Below are 20,113 nucleotides of genomic sequence, written 5' to 3' on the forward strand. Positions count from 1 at the left end.
CAAATACCTGGCAGATCACAAGAGGTAAATAAATAGATTCCATGCTGCTTATCCCAGGGATAAGGTGGAGTTGTATAAATATACATCTTAACAATGGTTAATGGACTTTTCCTCCAGAAACTTGTCCAACCCTTGTTTTAAATGCAGCTACATTAATAGTTTTCACCACATCCTCTGGCAGTGAATTCCAGAGCTTAATTATGTGTTGAGTAAAAAAATAATTTTATTAGTTTCAAATGTATTACCTAGTAGCTTCATTGTGTGTCCTCTAATCTTTGTACTCTTTGAAAGAGTAAATAACCGATTAACATTTACTTATTCAACTCCACTCATTATTTTATAGACCTCTATTATATCTGCCCTGAGCCATCTCTTCTCTAAACTGAAGAGTCCTAACCTCTCTAGCCTTTGCTCATAGGGGAATCATTCCATCTCCTTTATCATTTTGGTTGCCCTTCTCTGTATCTTTGAGATGTGGTAACCAGAACTACACAAAATGCTCAAGATGAGATTGCATCATGGAGTGATACAAAGGCATTATGATATTCTCTGTTTTTTTCTCCATTCCTTTCCTAATAATTACAGATAAAGCCTGCAATACATCTACTAGAACAGATAACCACAAGAAAATCTCTGTTTTCCAGATTCAATTGTTCAAAAGGGTGAATTCACCAGAGCACTGAGGTCCCACTGAAGCACAAAGTCCCAAAGAGTAGACGAATAATCTTAACACCTCAGAGGAAGAAGACGACATCTAGATGTGCAGCTACCAAGATTCTTTTGACTTGGCCTCTTTAGTAACAGATAGCTGCAACCTGAACTTTTAGAGAATTAAGCACTAACCTTTTATTTTGGCCTCTATAAAGGAAGGCTAAAATAGACACAATGTCTGCCCTCCTGGGAGAAACTATCAGCTCCACACAACATTTTTATAGAGGTGCCATACCTGAACATACACCAGGAAGGTGCATTTCTCATGAGCCTATTCTGATGAATGAAATGAGTTGTCATTCAACCCTGATCCCCTAGGAAACTCCGAAAAGAGAAATGCAAGCAGGAAGATTACAACCACAGAGGCCTCTTTTGGCTACTTTAGAACAGAACCCTGGTGGTCAATAAGGCCATCAGGCACAGGGGCCTAGACCTCAAGCAGAAGACTGATGCATAACCAATACAAAAAGAACATGTAGAGGAGTGGCTACTGCTTGCTACCCTCTTTAGGAGAGCCAGAAGCCCCACCTGAAGCACAGATCTCAGACAAACGTGGGAGATAAGGGTAAAACTTCTCCTGCTGCCACTCCCATGACTACCTGTTCCTCCTGCTCCACAGGCATGGGGGCACTGGAAGGAGGGAGACCCACAAATAAGTGGAAGATGCAGAAGGCCCTTTGCCCTCATCATATGCAAGACAGAATGAGCTTGTGATGTTGGAAATGTGCCGATTCATGTTGGTAGCAAAGCGGGTCCAAGGGCCACAAGAAATTGGCACTGGCAACTCTCCGGGAGGACTCTCTCCCCCCGATGTTTCCCCCTGTGCACTTATCCCTCAGGAAGCAGTGGCATAAAAAAAAAAAAAAGTTCACCTATCACAGAGGAGGATTGGTTCTTCTGCTTCTTTTACTTTTTTGGAATAAGCTTGATACAGAACTACTGCCCACGAAAAAGGGAGAAAGGAGGGAGGAAAAAAAAAAGAAGGGACAACAGACCTAATGTTTCCTGTCTCTGAAGGAGGCCCCCTCCTAGGACTCAACCAGGCCTGCTACGAGTGATCAACCCCAAGGCCTTACTTAACCAAGGTATATCCGGAGAGCGCTGCTCAATAAGATAAATCAGCCCCCAAAGGACTGTTGCCCAAGGAGAAGACCAACATTTGCTCAACCAGGCTGAGGCTTACCCAAGGCCTTAGCAGTCTACAATCCTGCTGAACAGCCACACATGTCCACCATCTGCTAGAGACAGAGAGACTCCTTGTAAATGCCTAGGCTGCACCTCCCTTCTAACCAGTGATGTCATCATGGGAAAAAAGAAATGTCCTCCGTCTCCATCAACTAGTAGGTGGAGTAAACCCACTAGTCTTTACTGGTCTAGCAGGATGATAAATAATCATTATTTAAGTGACTATTATAGCTCAGTATTCACAACATTTTATTTATTTAAAACATTTATAGTCCACTTATGAATTCATGCTAAGTGGATTATATATTGATAAACAAAAATACAGCAAAACAATATAACAGTAAAATAAAGCAATACAATCATCATAGAATCAATCCCCTCCTCTGCCAAAGGCTTCAGCAAACATTCATTTCAATTTTATAAGGAATGTTTATATCAACTGTTAACATTGTAAGATCATAATAAAATCAATGTTGGTCCTCACTAGTGCCAAAAGCTTCAACAAATAACAGTGCTTTCAGTGTTTTGTGGAAAAATTTCACATCATTTGATAAGTTCCACCATGTGAGGCCAATAACCAAACAGCACAGTTGCGTGTCGCATGGAGCCATGCCTGTATTATTTGGAATACCTAATAAATTCTGTGATGATAATTGTAATGATTGGGCAGGAACAGATTTTCTCACAATCTTAGCCAAATATTCAGGTGCATTTTCTTGTGTCTAAAAACTAACATTATTTTACATTTTATGCACTTATAGGAAGCCAGTGCGGGCTTTGCAGAACTGGGATGATTTGCTCAAATTTTGGTGTGTTCACTATTAGTCTCACTGCCAAGTTTGTAAAATCTGTAAGGCATAAGGAAGACCTGCATACAAAGAATTGAAATTATCTTTGTCATTATGAATGCCTGCACAATTGTGCGAAAATCACTTTCTTCCAAAAATTGTCTAAAGGTGCCATAATTGCTTTAATTTAAAATATCAAGACGACAGATTAGTATCAAATTGGATGCCTCTATATGGATTAGATTATTTAATTTGAATGCCTAAAATATATGAAGCAAAATTTTAAATTTTGCTATCTAAAGTCAGCTAGGTTGAAATGTTCTTTCATGGTTGTATAGCATTGAAAAAGAGTCTATACCTTCATCAGAGGAGATTTTTTTTTTTTTTTTTTAAATATAAAAATATATATATTTTTTAAATATCTCCATAATTGCAGAACTTTCTTCTGGGTGTTGTGTGATACCTTTAGATTCCCTGCTGAACCAATAAAGATGCTCAAAGCATCTGCACCTTAATAAGCCAGAGTGCCAAGGAATGTTATAATTTTAAATGCTGGGTTGCTAAAGTTAAGTTTTATACATACTTTTAGTCCAGTAGTAAATGCACACTCACACCAGATTCATAGAAACACAGAAATATGATGGCAGAAAAAATAAAAGAAAAGACCATATGAACCATCTAGACTGCCTATCCATCCAATTTATGTAGACCTTACGATTCCCGTTACTTCCTCACAGATATTTATCATATGCTTTCTTGAATTCAGATACCGTTTTTGTCTCCACCACATTCAATGGGAGCTGAAGGGAAAAAATATCCATCTTGGACAGAAGAGATGCCCCGGCTAGCCACAAGGATCTCTTCTTCCATCTGCTTCCAAGTCAATGACATCCTACCCACCACATCCCATATATTCCTCTACGCAGATCACACTGCAAGCATCAGGGATTTCTGCCAATATATGCCCTTGGGAAGCATTAAGAGGGTCTAAAAACGCACAAAGATTTCTGTCTGAAGTAAATGTCTGATTAGGACAATTCTGCTAACTTTACTAACAGTTACTACTGGGGGGAAAAAGTTTGGAAATCCACATGTCTTATGGAAATAAAAGAAAGGGGCCATGTGTAAGGCAAGTGTGCAAGCTCTGTCTGCATGTCAGTGCACTGTTGTGTGCTGTATTCTGACATCCGCAGATGATTTCACCCTCTCTCCACCGGTCACTGGCAGCTCATCTTACAATAGCCATCTTCTATCCCCAACTATTACACTGCACACACACATTTACCTATACAAAGGCCAATGATCCAATGTGCATTTTGCCCACATAGACTTTAAAGATCTAAATGTGTGTATCTATCCCTATATGCTTTAGAATGAAGACAACTAATCATTTTAGTAGCCACTCTCTGGACAGACTCCAACTGGTTTATATCCTTTTGAAGGTGCAGACTCCAGAATGGCACACAGTATTCCAAGTGAGGACTCTCCAGGGACCTGTACGGGGCAATACCGCCTTCCTTTTTCTGCTGACCATTTTTCTTCCTATGCAGCAAACATCTTTTTGGCTTTTGCTGTTGCTTTAACCACCTGTTTGGCCACCTTAAGATCATCAGATACATGCATCCCCAGATCCCACTCTTGTTTTGTGCTTAGAAGAATTTCTCCTCAATACTGTACCTCTCCAGTTTTGCAGCCTAAGTGCATTCCTCTGCATTTTTTAACGATAAATTCTTAGCTACCACACTCTAGACCAGTAGTTTCAAATCTGCCCTGGAGGATCCCCAGCAGTCAGGTTTTCAGGATATCTGCAATGAATATGTATGAGAAATTTGCATACTATGGAGGCAGTGCATGCAAATGTCCCTCCTGCATATTCATTGCAGATATCCTGAAAACCTGACTGGCTGAGGGTCCTCCAGGACAGGTTTGAGAACCACCACTCTAGATCCCTCCTCATGTTTTTCACACTTTCCTGGCTATTTACCCTGTTGCTGATTTTGGTATCATCAGCAAAGAGACAAATATTTCCTGACAATCCCTCTATGTTGCTCACAAAAATGTTGAAAAGTCCCAGGACTGCACCCTAAAGGAAAGGTGAAATAGGGAAGATATAGAGATATTTAAGTATCTCAAAGGTCCCAGGACTGATCCCTGAGGCACGCCACTAGTAACTCTCCCCTCCTCAGAGTAAACTCCATTTACCACTATTCTTTGTTGCCTCCCACTTCTTAGCCAGTTTCTAGGTTCCATACCAAGGGCACTCAATTTATTTACAAGTCTCATGTGCGGAACCATATCAAAGGCCTTACTGAAATCCAAGTACAAGAAGTAAAGGGTTTTCCCTTGATCCAACTCTCTGGTCACCCAATCAAAGAAATATGATCGGATTCATTCAATTCAATGCTGTTTATGTTCACGTTAGAAGTAGATCAGAGAGCAAGTTCCATATTAATTCTGGAGTAATTAATCCCACCCAGTGAGCCAATGCCCCTCAAGGATTATTGTAGTTATTCCAGGAACCGAGGCTAGATTCAATGTATGTAAATGGAGTTTAGGTCAAGAAGGACAAGCTTAGATTTAAATACAAACAGTCCACATTTAATTCAGAAGTGGTTCCATATTGTGAATAGAACAGACAGTGAAATCGGAATAAATTGACTGACTGCCGTTGTCTCCGATGAGAGAGAATGTGTGTAAATAATTTAAAAAAAAAAAAAAAAAGCTACACAGACATATACACAGCGCACACGTTTTTGTTATTCAAAAACTGTTTGGACATCAAGCTAATATACGATGCACATATCAAAACGACTGTACCCAAGGTGAGCAATACAGGCAACCATCAAACGAGGCAGAGAGAAGATCAAGCTCTGGACCCCTTCACGTTCCCTTCCACGCCCAAAGAATCTCACAGAACCAACGAAGGAAACCCCAGAGTGTCTCCTAACCTCACGTACACTGAAGCTGGAGTGCAGCGGTTCGTGCACCCCGAGCATCCTGAAACTGGCGACTCAGTATCCCAAAGGCAGGGCAGGGCAAGGCGCCCAGTATATCCCAGAAAGCTCTCTACCGGTTGGTACCCTGTCCTTAACCGCACTGGGAGGGGAAAGCGGGCCTGCGGTGCACTTACAGTGTGTGGCCGCATATGTTCACCAACAGCTTCAGGGAGGGATTCCGGTACTTTGTAGTCTTGCAGCGGGGACAGCACTGGTCCTCCATTTATTTTCGTTAAGTCTTCTCTTACTCCTACTTCGGAACAACAACTTCTCCTCGTTTATGCTCTCTCTTCGTTTCCTAGACCGAGGAAGCTGCGTCCCACATCAAAAAGAGTACGGGTGGAAAGGAACTCTGCTCTGACGTCGTTCCGCTTCATAATCGGCTTCGGCGTTGCTCGGAAAGGCTGCAGTCGCTTTCTCGCTTCTGCTTGTCCCAACCCCTGTTCTTTTATGAAGCCCAGATGTTCACAAATTAATCACTAATGAATGATGACAGAAGCAAATTTAAGTTTCACTATAAAGGTTCACTATAAAGGTTCTTATAGCTTATGAATCAGGAGGCGCATTCCAAAAATCACCTTTCAGATCAGCTAAGTCAAAATGCTGTTTTGCTCCAGTGGTTCCCAACCCTGTCCTGGTGACACCCCCCCCCCCCAAGCCAGTCGGATTTTCAGGATATCCATAATGAATATGCATGAGCATGAAATTTTATCTCATACATATTTATTGAGGATAACCTGAAAACCTGGCTGGGGGTTTCCTAGTTCAAGTTTGGGAACCTCTGCATTAATGTATTCATAAGTAAGCACAGTGATTCCAAACCCTGTCCTGGGGACCCCCCCAGCCAGTCGGGTTTTCAGGGTATCCACAATGAATATGCATGAGCTGAGCATGAGCTGAGCATGCATATTCATTGTGGATACCCTGAAAACCCGACTGGCTGGGGGGGTCCCCAGGACAGGGTTTGGAATCACTGTGCTTACTTATGAATACATTAATGCAGAGGTTCCCAAACTTGAACTAGGAAACCCCCAGCCAGGTTTTCAGGATATCCTCAATAAATATATATGAGATAAAATTTGCATGCTATGGAGGCAGTTCTTGGAAATCTATCTCGTGCATATTCATTGTGGATATCCTGGAAACCTGACTGGCTGGGGGTCCTCCATGACAGCTTTGAGAACCACTGCATTAATTTAAGGCCCTGTCAAAAATGATGAGAAATAATCAGGGCCAGTGCAAAGACATTAGGTGCCCTAAGTAACCTTTAATCTCCACCCACGCTTATGTAGCTGACAGGATGGGCTCCTCTGCACTCGTCCCTCTGCCAGCAACCCCAGTCCTTCTCTTGTACTCATCGGCAGCAAATGGGATGGGGTCCACTAGAGGCCCCAGGCCTCATCTTGTGCTTATTGGCCACTAGTGGGATGGGTTCTGGCAATGGCCATGGACTTAGTGAAAGTGGGATTCTGCCACCCCAACCCTCAAGATGCGGAGCTTTAGGTGAATGCTTAGTTTGCCTAAAGAAAGTATGAGTCCTGGAAATACCCACCATTGCTAACTACCCTTTTCTCAACTAAGGATAGAAAGCACTCATACTTTTTGCAGCAGGTAAAAGTATATGAACTATTACACTGCACACATACATTTACCTATACAAAGGCCAATGATCCAATGTGCATTTTGCCCACATACACACATGTTTATTCAAAGTACTGTTTACCCTTAGAGTGGGAAACACATTTTAATTGCATTTTGTGTTTATTTAAGGTTGTTAAGGGACAATTTTAGGTGGGATACTAAGACCAGACCATAAATCAATCATTCAATCTCCCAAGACTGCAGAAAAAAGTTTGTTAGAGCATGAAACAAAGTGACCAGTACACAAACATAAATTTTGTGTGTGTGTCAGGTTCAGCAGTGCCCCTTTGAAGCTGTGATGGCACATGGCATCATGGCAAGCAGAATCTTCCTTGGCCATACATGTGCATGTGTGTGCGTGCCACCATTCTTGACTCGCCTCTTTCTACATCTCTCCTAGGATCTAGGAATGGGATCTAGGAAAAATACTAGTGCACAGAAGGTAGGATCTTCTAGAGATATAAAAGAAGACCAGCTGAAGCTTGAATAATAGCCATACTATTAATATAGTGACTGCATTTCTTAAACAATAACTCAGAGAATGCATTGGTTCAATTACAAGTCAGGAATTATAATATCCTGAACACACACACTCCATGCACCACTCTAAATAGCCAAAAGCATCAAATATTTGCTAAATAAAATTAAATACATATTTTACAACCACAATTAAATGTTACAGTGTAAATATTGAAAATAACAAGTGGGATCATGACAAAATGCATATTCCTAGCACATATGCAGTTTCTTAACAACTCCTTAACCTGCCAATAAGAACCTATTTATTTATTTATTTAAGATTTTTTTTTTTTTTTTTAATATACCGGTGTTAGTGTGTACATCACATCGGTTTACATTATAACAGTAGCTTGGAAAATACATTAAACAGGGATGTACATTAAACAGGGGAGTAACAAGGCATGGGCCATGTGAATGAATAGAGAGGCATAGAAATATAGAGTAACTGGCAGAAAGGTTCAGAACCTAAGAATATAAGGTTCAGGGTGCCAATTCCTAACATGTTGCAAATATTAATGTATAACGAGGTAGATAACAATAAACATATGTTAATTATATACAATATGTACAGGAGTGCATAGATGTACAGATTTGCATGGTATTAAGGATGGAGGGTAGTAGGCTAAGGGGAGGACAGAAAATGGTCTAGGGGAGGGCGGGGGTGGTTAGTCGGGGTATGCTTGTGTGAATAGCCATGTTTTTAATTTCTTTCTAAATTTGAAATGGCAGGATTCGAGACGTAGTGTTGATGGCAGGGTGTTCCAATGTGAGGGGCCTGCAATTGAGATGGCACGTTTTCTTGTAGTGGAAAGGTGTGCCATTTTTAGAGAGGGTACATGAAGAGATCCCTTGTTGATTGACCTGGTGGGGCGATTTGACTGTGTAGAGGTGAAAGGGTGGTCAAGCCAGTTAGAGTGGTGGGAGTGAATGGCTTTGTGGATAACTGTGAGTGTTTTGTATAGGATGCGAGAGTGGATGGGGAGCCAATGCAGATCTTTAAGAATGGGGGTTAGATGGTCGGTTTTGCGGATGTTTGATATGATTCTTGCCATGGCATTTTGGAGCATTTGTAGTGGTTTTATGGTAGAGGAGGGGAATCCTAGGAATAGTGAATTGCAGTAATCCAGTTTTGATGATAGGGTGGTTTGGATTACAGTTCGAAAGTCATGGTCGTGTAGTAAGGGTTTGAGTTTCTTTAGCACCATAAGTTTGAAGAATCCATCTTTAAGGGTAGAACTGACGTGTTTCTTCATGTTTAGTTGTTGGTCAATAAGAACTCCCAGGTTTCTGACAGAAGGTTGTGCGGAGACGAGATTGAAAGCTGGGTCAGAGGTTAATGAAGGCTTAGGGGTGGAGTGGTGAGAGATGAGTAGTAGCTCGGTTTTATTAGTGTTTAGTGCAAGATGGAGATTGGTGAGAAGGGAGTTGATTGTTTTGAGGCAGGTTTCCCAGTGGGTTAAGGCATCGGATATGGAGGTGTGTATAGGTATGACGATTTGAACATCGTCTGCATATAGAAAGAATTTTAGTTTGAGATCTGAGAGAAGATGACATAGTGGGGTGAGGTAGATGTTGAAAAGGGTGGAGGAAAGGGATGAGCCCTGTGGGACTCCATGGAGGAGGGGATGGGGGGTTGATAAGGCATTACCTATTTTTACAAGGAATTTTCTATTGGAGAGGTAGGAAGAGAACCAGAGGAGGGATAAGTCTGAGATGCCGATGTCTTTTAGTCGGGTGATGAGGTGATTGTGGCATATGGTGTCAAATGCTGCTGAGATATCGAGAAGGGCAAGGATGTAGCTGTTCCTTTGGTCCATGCCCCTGAGGAGGTAATCAGAGAGGGAGAGAAGGAGGGATTCCGTGTTAAAGTGTTTACGGAAGCCAAATTGAGCAGGGTGAAGGATATTGTGGTTTTCAAGGTAGTCAGTCAGTTGTGTGTTAACAACTCTTTCCATTATTTTGGCTATAAATGGGAGGTGAGAGATGGGTCGATAGTTGGCAGCGTCCTTCGGGTCTAGGGAGGGTTTCTTTAGAAGAGGCTTGACTACTGCTTGTTTGAGTGTATCGGGGACTGTGCCTGTGGAGAGGGAGGAATTGGTAATGTCAGCTATGGGTTTATCGATGGCGGATGGGACAGATAGTAGTGCTTTGCTGGGGATGGTGTCGCTGGGGTGAGAGGATGGCCTGAGCTTTTTTAGGATGATCTTGATTTCTTTGGTGGTTGTGAGGTCCAGGGAGTTTAAAGATAAGGTAGGGGGAATGGGTGTTGACGTTGTGGGGTGGGGAGGGTTGGTGAATCTGGAAAGGAGGTTTGTTATTTTATCATTGAAGAATTGCGCTAGTTCATCACATTTGGCTTGGGCTTCGGAGTCAGGGATCGTGTGGGGGTTAGATTTAGTGAGGCTTGAGACGTAAGAGAAAAGCGCTTTGGGGTTGTACATGTATTGATGGATTTTTGAGGCGTAGAAGTCCCTTTTGTGTCTAAGTGTGGTGCTTCTATAGCAATGAAGGGCTGATTTGAATCTGGATGCATTTTGTGGGGTGGGATCCTTGCGCCATATTCGTTCCTGTCATCTTAGATTGCTTTTCAATGTTTTTAGTTCTAGTGTGTACCACGGGTTAGAGTGTTTGGACTCCATGTTTATGGTGCGTTTGGAGATTGGGCAGAGTTTGTTGGCAATCTCCAGAGTGAGTTTGTGCCATGAAGACATGGCCGCATCCGGGTTGGAGCATTCAAGATTAGGTAACGAGGTTGTGAGTGCTGTGGTAAGGTCGTCAGTGTTGCAGGACTTGCGGGAGATTATGACGGAGCTGTGTGCAGTGTGATTCAGTGAAGAGGTTTTAATGGAGAGGCGGACTTCAATGAGAAAGTGATCAGACCATGGGACTGGGGAGCATGAGAGAGGTGTAGTATGATGAAGGCCTGAATTGGTGAAGATCAGGTCTAATGTATGACCAGCTTTGTGGGAGGGGGATGCAATGATTTGCTTGAAACCTATTGCCTATGCAACTTCTGCTTGAAGGGTTTTGTACATATGATTAATTATTGCATATCTAAATACATGCTTCCAAATATAAGGGTGAATAATTTTCAATAACAAAAAATCTAATAACCTTATAAGTACTAGGGACATGGAGGGGAAAAAATTGTTTCCGTTTTGTTTTCAGGAGGTTTTTTCCCATGAATTTCAGTTTGTGGAATGTTTGATTCATTTCATTCATGAATCAAACATTTAAAACAAAACAAAACAAAATGGCCAAAATAAAAAAAAATGGGGCCTCCCAAGGCTTCCCACCCACCCAGAAAAATGCTGGGGCCAGGATTCCCCCCCCCCCCCGCCCCTACTTACCCTGTCCAGTGAGGATCTGCCTGTGAGGCCTAGGCTGAGGCAGGTCACCACAACCTAACCCTTGGCCTAAACGCTTCGGTCTGGGATAGAACTAGACCCAGGCCTGGCACCAGGGCCCAGCCCAAAGGCCAGGTCCAGATGTTGAGGCTTCGACCTGCACCAAAGCCTTGGACATGTGTAAGCCAAGGCCTTGGTAGGTCACGTGACCTCAGCCTAGGCCAGTGACTGGGCTTAGGCCCGAAGCCACAGCCTGGCCCGGAGGCCATATCCCGATGCCGGGCCTCAACCCATGCAGGATCCTGGGCCCAGGCCCAATGCCGAGGCCCAGCTCAAAAGTCAGGTCCCAATGCTGGTGCCTCAGCCTGCACCCAGGCCACATGCGGGGACTGGCCCAGAGCCCATGTCACAATGCCTGGACTCAGCCTAGGCTGGAGCCCACCGAGGCTGTGGCCTTGCCTGGAGGCTGGGGTCTCAACAACGGGGCCTCAGTCGGGAGGCTGGGTCCCAATGCCTGGGCCTCAGTCTAGGGTAAGGCCCAGGCCTGGAGCCCAAGCCTTGGAGCACTTACGAAGCATCTGACATCCTCTTCTTTTCCTCTTCAACTGATGCTATCTGCTGGGGTAAAGCTGGAGTTAAGCAGGCAGCCTCAGTTGAAGAAGAAAAAAAGAGGATGTCGTACGTGTTGGAGCTGCTCTGAGGCCTGTGCCTCACCCTAGGCTGAGCTCCAAGCATGGGACCTGGCCTACAGGCTAGACCCCAGTATCAAGCCTGGGACAGGGCTAAGGCCCTGGCATTGAGACCTGGCTTCCAAGCCAAGCTGCGGCTTTGGGCTTGGGCTTGGGCCTGGGCTCTGACTAGGCCGAGGCCCAACTGTCAAGACCCAGCTTCAGGCCCAGTTCCAGCCTCCAAGTCAGGCTGCAGCATCAGGGCTCTGGCCTTAGCCTATGCCCAGGCATCGGCACCCGGCCTCTGGGCCGAGCCCCTACTTCAGGCTTGGATCCGGGTTGAGGCCCCGTTGTCAGGATCTGCCTTCCAGGCCGGACCACAGTGTTGAGCCTGGGTCCGGCCTCTGGCTTAGACACTGGGACCCGACCTGGCCGCTTCCACAGATACCCAACGGATCAGGTAATTTTGTTCAGGAAGGTCTCAGCTGAGGCCCTGGCGTCAGACCCTGGCATCACGCTTGAGCCTAGGCCATGAACCCTGCTTTGGGCCTCGGGATAGGACCTAGGTGAAGCCCTGGCTTCGGGCCTAGGCCGAGGCACTAGTGTCACACTCGGACAGGCCTAGGCCTCTGCCTAGAGCCGATGCATTCATTTAAAATGAATGCAATGAATAAGGTTTGTTTCATTTGGGAGTCCCCCAATTCATTTTGAGGCCCCCCCGAATGAAACAAATCGGCCTTATATATCGCGTATTTCACTTAAGTTTTAAACAAATGCACATCCCTAATAAGTACTAAATCGTAAACTGTTTATTTAAGACCATAGTAATATAGTAAATGGCAACAGAAAAAGAGCAACTTGGCCCATCCAGTTGAAATGCTACACAAATTCCCCAAACTCAACCCAACACCAGCTGCTCTTCACCTTCCATGTCTTTTAACTTAACTTTTCCTACCACTGTCCTCCATATCAGTCCCAAGCATGCCCAGAACCCATTAGAATACTGGCCTGCATGCTATACCTCTATCCTATCAGTTGGCATAGCGGGGACGGGGGGGAGGGCGGAGGGTAGTATCGGGTTTTGGGGTTATGTATAAAACATGAGTGTACCTATGGTAGATAGTATGGATTGTAACACAATAACTGGAACCTTGTACAATATGATTGTACACCATGTCTCATCTCTCTGTTACGATGCGTCCTGTACTATAACCATTACTCTATGTACGAGTACACAATACTGTCTCTATAGACATATGCATGTTCATTTGTTTATGTGTTGTTAGACTCAATAAAAAAAGTTCTAAATTTAAAAAAAAGAATACTGGCCTCCCCCACCTCCAATGGTTAGGTCACCTTAGGTCCTGCCATCTTCCTCCATGATACTTACAAGAGTAACATGAAATCCAACACCTAGGTCCCCTAGCATGTCTTACCACCAAGCCTTCCAACAATCTGCACGCAGCCACCATAAATAGGCAAAGCCATTGCTTAAAACATTCAACCTCCCCATACTAATGAAAGTTTGGATTCTAACCATGTTCAATCTAATAAGGTTACCATAATGGGCTTTTTTAATGCATTGGCTGTTAAGAGTCATAACTGCCGCTTTGTGCAGGTTTAGCCCAATGCCTTCTTAGACGCCTGACGCAGTGATGAACTTCAGGAATTATCTGGTTGTTGTTACAAGATGACTAAAATACAGTTTCATAATGTTTCCAAACCACGGTGCTGTGGGACACAAATGTAATGCCAGAAGTGCCATCCATGCCATGGAACTTTCAGAAAGTCATATATGCGGAAACATTTCTGTGAATTCTCCTGTTCTTTTGACTAGTGGCAGTAAGTGAAAAAAAATTTGAGGTTTTGCTGTGTTTGCACTTCAAGAAGGAAGAAAAAAAAAATCATGAGCTGTTGTATTAGTCACATGACACTGACTCGCAGGGAGGGCACGGCAGCTTGTTTGTGTTTTCCAACACTATAGAAAAAGAAATGGAGACTCCCTGTTAGTCCACTCATGTATGTAAAAACATACTGATCTTCTGTTAAGAAATGTGAAGAAGAGAGATTTTGGTGCAATCATTTATTTGCAATCAAGAATCGCAATCAAGAATTTGCAATCAAGAATCAAGAAAAAAAATGAGAGCACACTGAGATCCTTTTAGCTCTTCCTCCCAGAGAAAGCATAACAAATCTTGCAATGATGGCTCAGGAGCAGCTAATCAAATGAAAGATGGGGCACAGCACGTATTGGTTGATGTTGATAAATAAAGAGCCAGACATTTCAGACTAAGTTGTCTTCATTGTACGGCTATTCTCAACATGGAGGTAACCTGACATACATATGAAGAGTCAATGCAGAAAGCACCTGAGGTTGGTAAAATAAAATCTGCGAGTGGTCCAGTCAATATTTCTGGCCCACTCTACATCACAACAATTCTAAAATTCCTACCCAGAAACCAACCAAACCTAAACATATCCACATAATCCCCCCCCACTCAGATTCCCAGCCTCCATCCCCCTCACCCCACCCGCCCTTTTTCCCCCCCTCCTAAGGCTTTCCCTTTTTCCCCCCCCCTCCTAAGGCTTTTTCCCCCCTCCTAAGGCTTTTCCCCCCCTCCTAAGGCTTTCCCTTTCGCCTCTCCTTTGCCCGCCCTCCCCATTTTATCTTCCTACAATTTTACAAAATTGTTCAATTTTGTCCGATATAATCAATCCTATGCCAATTGTCTCTAATGTAAATAGTCCTTTTTCTGTAAATAAGTTCCTTTTATTTCTTATGTTAACGGTTGTTTTCTACTCTCACTCACGCTACCTATCTTTCCCTCTCTTCTTCCTGTCTCCCTTACCCCCCCCCCCCCCCCTTTTCTGGCCTGCTCCCATCCCCGGCCCCCTGTTCATTGTAATTTCCTCCTTTAACTGAGTTACTTGTAAACCGGCGTGATGTGCCTCACGAACGTCGGTATATTAAAAGTTGTTAATTAATTAATTAATTAATTAATTAAATAAATAAATAAATAAATAGATTTCTCATTAAAAATAATGGGCTTTAGCATTTGTATCAATTAAAGGAAGATGTATGCTATACAAATTTTAATTCATGTAAGTGAGTGTACCTTGGACTAGAATAGGCTGGAGGAACACTGCAGTACCAGGCAGAAGGCCAAAGGCCAAATGATAAAAAAAAACACCACCACTTTTTTTGCAATGTCTTGGAGAATTACTGTTTGAAGTGACTTAATATATAGCCTAGTGCTCACCTTTATTGATTCTTTAGATTTTTAGGATTTGTGATTTTACATCAGTGCTTTTACCACATCATTATCACAAAGTACCTCCCTCCTCAGACAATCAGATTATAGTTTTCATCCATTAGTAATCGAGGACGTAATGAGATGCGCTGGGCGGTGTGCACAGTTTTCTCTGCAAATGGTGCCCATTTCTTTGTGTGCCGATTTTACTCTTGATGTAGCAAGGAGTTATGTATGTAAAATGTGTGCGCATCAACCGGCATAAAACGGTCTACAAATTAGTGCACCTCCATTTAGATCCCAGGATAATGAAGGCATTAGCTTTTACTCCCTGATGTAGAGAGGCACGTAGAATTAATTAGTGGTTTCTTAACAATGGAATTGTAAATCCTGATCAGAGCTAGAGTAAAGTTACGGGGGCTAATGTTAGTCTATCGGGGCTGAACCCGGGGTCCTGTACTTAGGATTTATGTACATAAAACAATTTGTGCACAAATCAAGTTTATAAGGGCAACAAACCTTTTTGTTAGGAGTATAAATAAAGGGAAGAGGAAAAAGAGGCCACTATTATTTTCTAAAGAAATAGCTGAAAAAGTAAGAGAAAATTGGTTAGCATTCATAAACTACAAGAGATGCCAGAAAGAGGACCACAAACAAAACAATATCTGGAAAAATTAAGAGAAGCAGGGAAAGTAGTCAGGAATGCAAAGATTCAAACAGACCGCACCTTGAATACTGTGTACAATTGCGATGGAAAAGGTACAGAGAAGGGCAACCAAAATGATAAAGGGGATGGAACAGCTCCCCTATGAGGAAAGGCTGAAGAGGTTAGGGCTGTTCAGCTTGGAGAAGAGACGGCTGAGGGGGGATATGATAGAGGTCTTTAAGATCATGAGAGATCTTGAACGAGTAGATGTGATTCGGTTATTTACACTTTCGAATAATAGAAGGACTAGGGGGCATTCCATGAAGTTAGCAAGTAGCACATTTAAGACTAATCGGAGAAAATTCTTTTTCACTCAACGCACAATAAAGCTCTGGAATTTGTTGCAGTTAGTGTAGCTGGGTTGAAAAAAAGTTTGGATAAGTTCTTGGAGGAGAAGTCCATTAATGGCTATTAATCAATTATACTTAGGGAATAGCCACTGCTATTAATTGCATCAGTAGCATGGGTTCTTCTTAGTGTTTGGGTAATTGCCAGGTTCTTGTGGCCTGGATTGGCCTCTGTTGGAAACAGGATGCTGGGCTTGATGGACCCTTGGTCTGACCCAGCATGGCAATTTCTTATGTTCTTAAGAGCAAGTATGGTACAATGGGGAGACGACATTTTACAGATATGTTAGTGATAGGAGGAAGTGTAAAAGTGGCATTGTAGACTCAGAGGTGAAAGAGAGGAATATGTACAGGCTGATGAGGAAAAAGTGAAATTGCTTAACAAATATTTCTGTTCAGTGTTCACTGTGGAAGGGTCAGGAGCAGGACCACATAAAATGAAAACAAATAAGATTGAAAGTGAATTAAACCTCAGTCAATTTTTAGAAAAGTGTGTTCATGGGGAGCTAATTAAACTTAAAAGTTGATAAAGTAATGGGGCCAGATGAGATACATCTGAGGGAATTAAAGGAATTTAGAAAAGTTCTGAAAGCTCTGCTTGCTGACCCTTTCAATGCTTCTTTAGAGCTGGAGGTAATTCTAGAGGGCTGGAGCTGGGCGAATGTGGTTCCTAATCACAAAAGTGGAAGTAAGGTAGAGTTGGGAAATACAGGCCAGTTAGTCTGACCTCTGTAGTGAGCAAATGAATGGAATCATTGCTAAAACAGAGGATAGAGCAGTTTCTGGAATCCAATGAATTGCAAGATCTGAGGCAGCATGGTTTTACCAGACATAGGTCTTGTCAGACAAATCTGATCAATGTCTTTGTTTGGGTGACCAGGGAGCTGGATCAAGGCAGAGCATTAGATGTAATGAACTTGGATTTCAGTAAGGCCTTTGACACGGTCCTGCATAGGCGACTTATAAATAAATTCAACGTCCTTGGTATGGGCTCTAAAATGACTTGACAGCGTTAGAAAATGATGGAGTGAGAGGCGACAAATGGTAGTGGTAAATGGAATTCACTCCAAGGAGGAGGCAGTACTAGCTGTGTGCTGCAGGGATCATTCCTTGGATCGGTTCTTGTCAACATTTTTGGGTCTTTTTGTCAATGATACCAAAATCTGCAACATGTAGACAGCCAGGACGATGTGGGAAACATGAGGAGGGATCTAGTGAAGCTCAAGGAATGGTCTAGAGCAGGAGTTCCCAACCTTTTTGGGAGCAAGGACCCCTTTTTAACCCCCAAAGGTTTTGTGGATCCCCACAAACCTCTCATTTTTACCTGTCGTAATGTGCCGTATATAAAAAGTTATTAATGTAATAAAAAAGAAATAATTACATGCACATCAGACACATTCATAAAATATAAAATTTATTAAATAATGCTTACTGATTTAAATGGAATACATATAACTACAAGGACAGCAGTAAATGTGCAAGAATGTACTCATATTCAATAACTACAGGCAGTCACACAAATGGATCTGTCTGGATCTGGTCCGACTGAGGGGAATGGACTGGTGGAAGGAGAAAGAAAGAGAGACTGGTAGGGTGGGAGAAAGAGAGACAGACTGGGGAAGATGGACTGGTGGAAGGGGAGGGAAATACTGACCAGGATGGACTAGTGGAGGGACGAAGAAAGAGAGATACTGGTAAGAAAGGGACTGGTGACGGGACAGTGAGAAACTGGTTGAAATGGACTGGTTGAGAGAGAAGAAAAAAATGCTGGGGATGGACTGCTGGAGGGTGACAGAGACAGAGACTGGTGGAAGATTGGTGGGGAACGAGAGAGAGAGAGAGTAAGACTGGTAGGGATGGAGGGGTAGAGGGAGACAGAGAGAGACAGACTGGCAAGGATGGATTGGTGGATAGAGAGAAAGAGATAGAGAGATAGCAGCTGGTGAGGATGCATTGGTGGAGGGAGATACAAGTAGAGATGAACTTGTGGAGGGAGACAGAGCGACTGGCAGGACTGGTCTGCTGGAATAAGAAAGGGGGACTGGTTGGGATGGACTGTGAAGCAAAGACAAAGAGTGAGAAACTGGTGGAAAGGGGGAGGGAGGGATGTTTGAGACAGGCCCACATTACTAAAAGAGAGATGTGGTGCACATATTTCCCCTCCCAATCCTCACCCAGCAAGATTTATTTTTTAATTATTATTATGATTTTTAAAGAAAATCACCTGTGACAGGGTGAGTTTGATCTTGGCCACAGCTGCCTGTTACCAAATTCCATACATGCAGAGTCATGACACCCCATTCATAAAACAAGAGGCACTGCTACAAGCATTTTGCACCATTGCCACAGGGCATGCACGTCAGTGGCCTCTCCAGACAAAAGAACCTTCTAAGTAACAAAAAAAACCCTGGTCAGTTTCAGCCATCTAATAAAACTACAACTAAAATTATTCAAAAGCATAAATCAAAAATTCTTCTAGCTAGGAGTGGGAGGAATCCCAATATAAAACCTGCACTTCACATTCTACAATACCCTGCATTCATAGAAACTCCTCCAACAAAGGTTGCAGAGCAGAGTGTAAAGAGTAAGGACATTTCCGCTTACCACTCACCATAAAAAACAGAATACTAAAATTCTGATATCACCTCAGTAGCAGCAACACAAACTCCCTCCATTACTAGGAACATTGTATAATAAAAAATCCTTCAAAAAATGTACTGAGAGACTATAGAAAACCTGCCGTACCATAAACACACTAACTGCCAGACTCAAAACAGTAAGAACCTTACCTATGAAAAGGCAGCACTGCAAATATTACACCAGGCCCTAAAACATCAAAACATGTCCTGTAGGGAAAACAGAACAAATTAGGCTGCTATAGATCCCTATTTAGAAACTACATGCTAGCAGAATACTTCACCTAAGTCATACATGCAGAACACAGACAGACGTTCTCCAAACACAGAATACAGAGTATAAATATAAATGTGCATACAAAAACTGAACTGGAAACTGCAAGAAGCTAGACTCTGTATGAATTGCAACTATGGAAAAACAGAGACATCACCTGTCAGCGGCGTCGGCCGCAACTGGGACCAAGTGTCATGGTTGCCGGCCGCGGTCGGCCGCAGAAGCAAGGCCGACGTCCGCACCACCACTCACCCGGATCGCCGGCATGTGGAGGCTGCCCGCAGTCACAGGCAGCCTCCTTCCTCTTTCTTCCTCCGGACCGCTGCTAGGGCTGTCGGCAGCATGGCTCCGCGGGACTCTGGCTCCTCTCCCTTTTGCCCCATAGGGCCGTGCGCGCGGCTGAAGAGGATTCTTAAAGGGGCCATGACAGGAAGTGTCATGGCTCCCTCCGAAGCTCCTCCCTCGGTTTCCTGTATTTAAGGCAAGGGCTGAGCATTCAGTCCTTGCCTTGGTATTGAGGTCTTGCTTGGTTCCTGTGTTCCTGGTATCCTGGTTCTTCGTCCCGCTTCTGCTCTGCCTTCTCTGCTGATTGATTCTTCTGGACTCCGACCCCTGGACTGGATTTGGACCACGCTTTGGACTCTGACCCTTGGACCGGCTTTGGACCGCGCTCTGGATTTCGACCCCTGGACTGGCTGCGGACGGTGTTTTGGTCGCTGACTCTGGGACCGGCTTTTGGATTTCTTCAAACTCCCTACAGAGACTATTTACGACCTGCTGGAGGCGCCAGCCGTCTGGAACCCATGACCTGCAGGAGGCGCCTGCATCCAGACCATCTTCTGTCTTCAGGGAGTCGCCTAAGTCCCAGCGGCCGTGTCCCTACGGGCTCCTCCTGGGGGGCTCATGTGCTTCCAGGGTGAAGTTCTGTCCACATCTACAACAGGCCTCGCCATCTGACGGTAAGGGTCGACAAGGAGTCCCATCCTTGACGGCAGTACAGACTCTACCGCAGAACAAGGGTCCACGCTCCAGGTCCTAACATCA

The 20,113-nt window shown here is 43.6% G+C and overlaps 1 protein-coding gene across 1 annotated transcript in view; it reads right to left on the reverse strand.

Annotated features, from left to right (window-relative positions):
• Window positions 1-6,116, reverse strand: part of MNAT1 (MNAT1 component of CDK activating kinase) — a 317,645-nt gene extending 311,529 nt beyond the window's left edge. Inside the window, exon 1 of the mRNA XM_029597428.1 lies at window positions 5,815-6,116. Coding sequence (XP_029453288.1) covers window positions 5,815-5,903 — 89 coding nt within the window. The 5' untranslated portion in view covers window positions 5,904-6,116. The remainder of the gene's footprint in view (window positions 1-5,814) is intronic.
• Window positions 6,117-20,113: the final 13,997 nt, after the last annotated feature.

The sequence above is a fragment of the Rhinatrema bivittatum genome, chromosome 4 (assembly GCF_901001135.1).
Source record: "Rhinatrema bivittatum chromosome 4, aRhiBiv1.1, whole genome shotgun sequence".
NCBI classification, from domain to species: Eukaryota; Metazoa; Chordata; class Amphibia; order Gymnophiona; family Rhinatrematidae; genus Rhinatrema; species Rhinatrema bivittatum.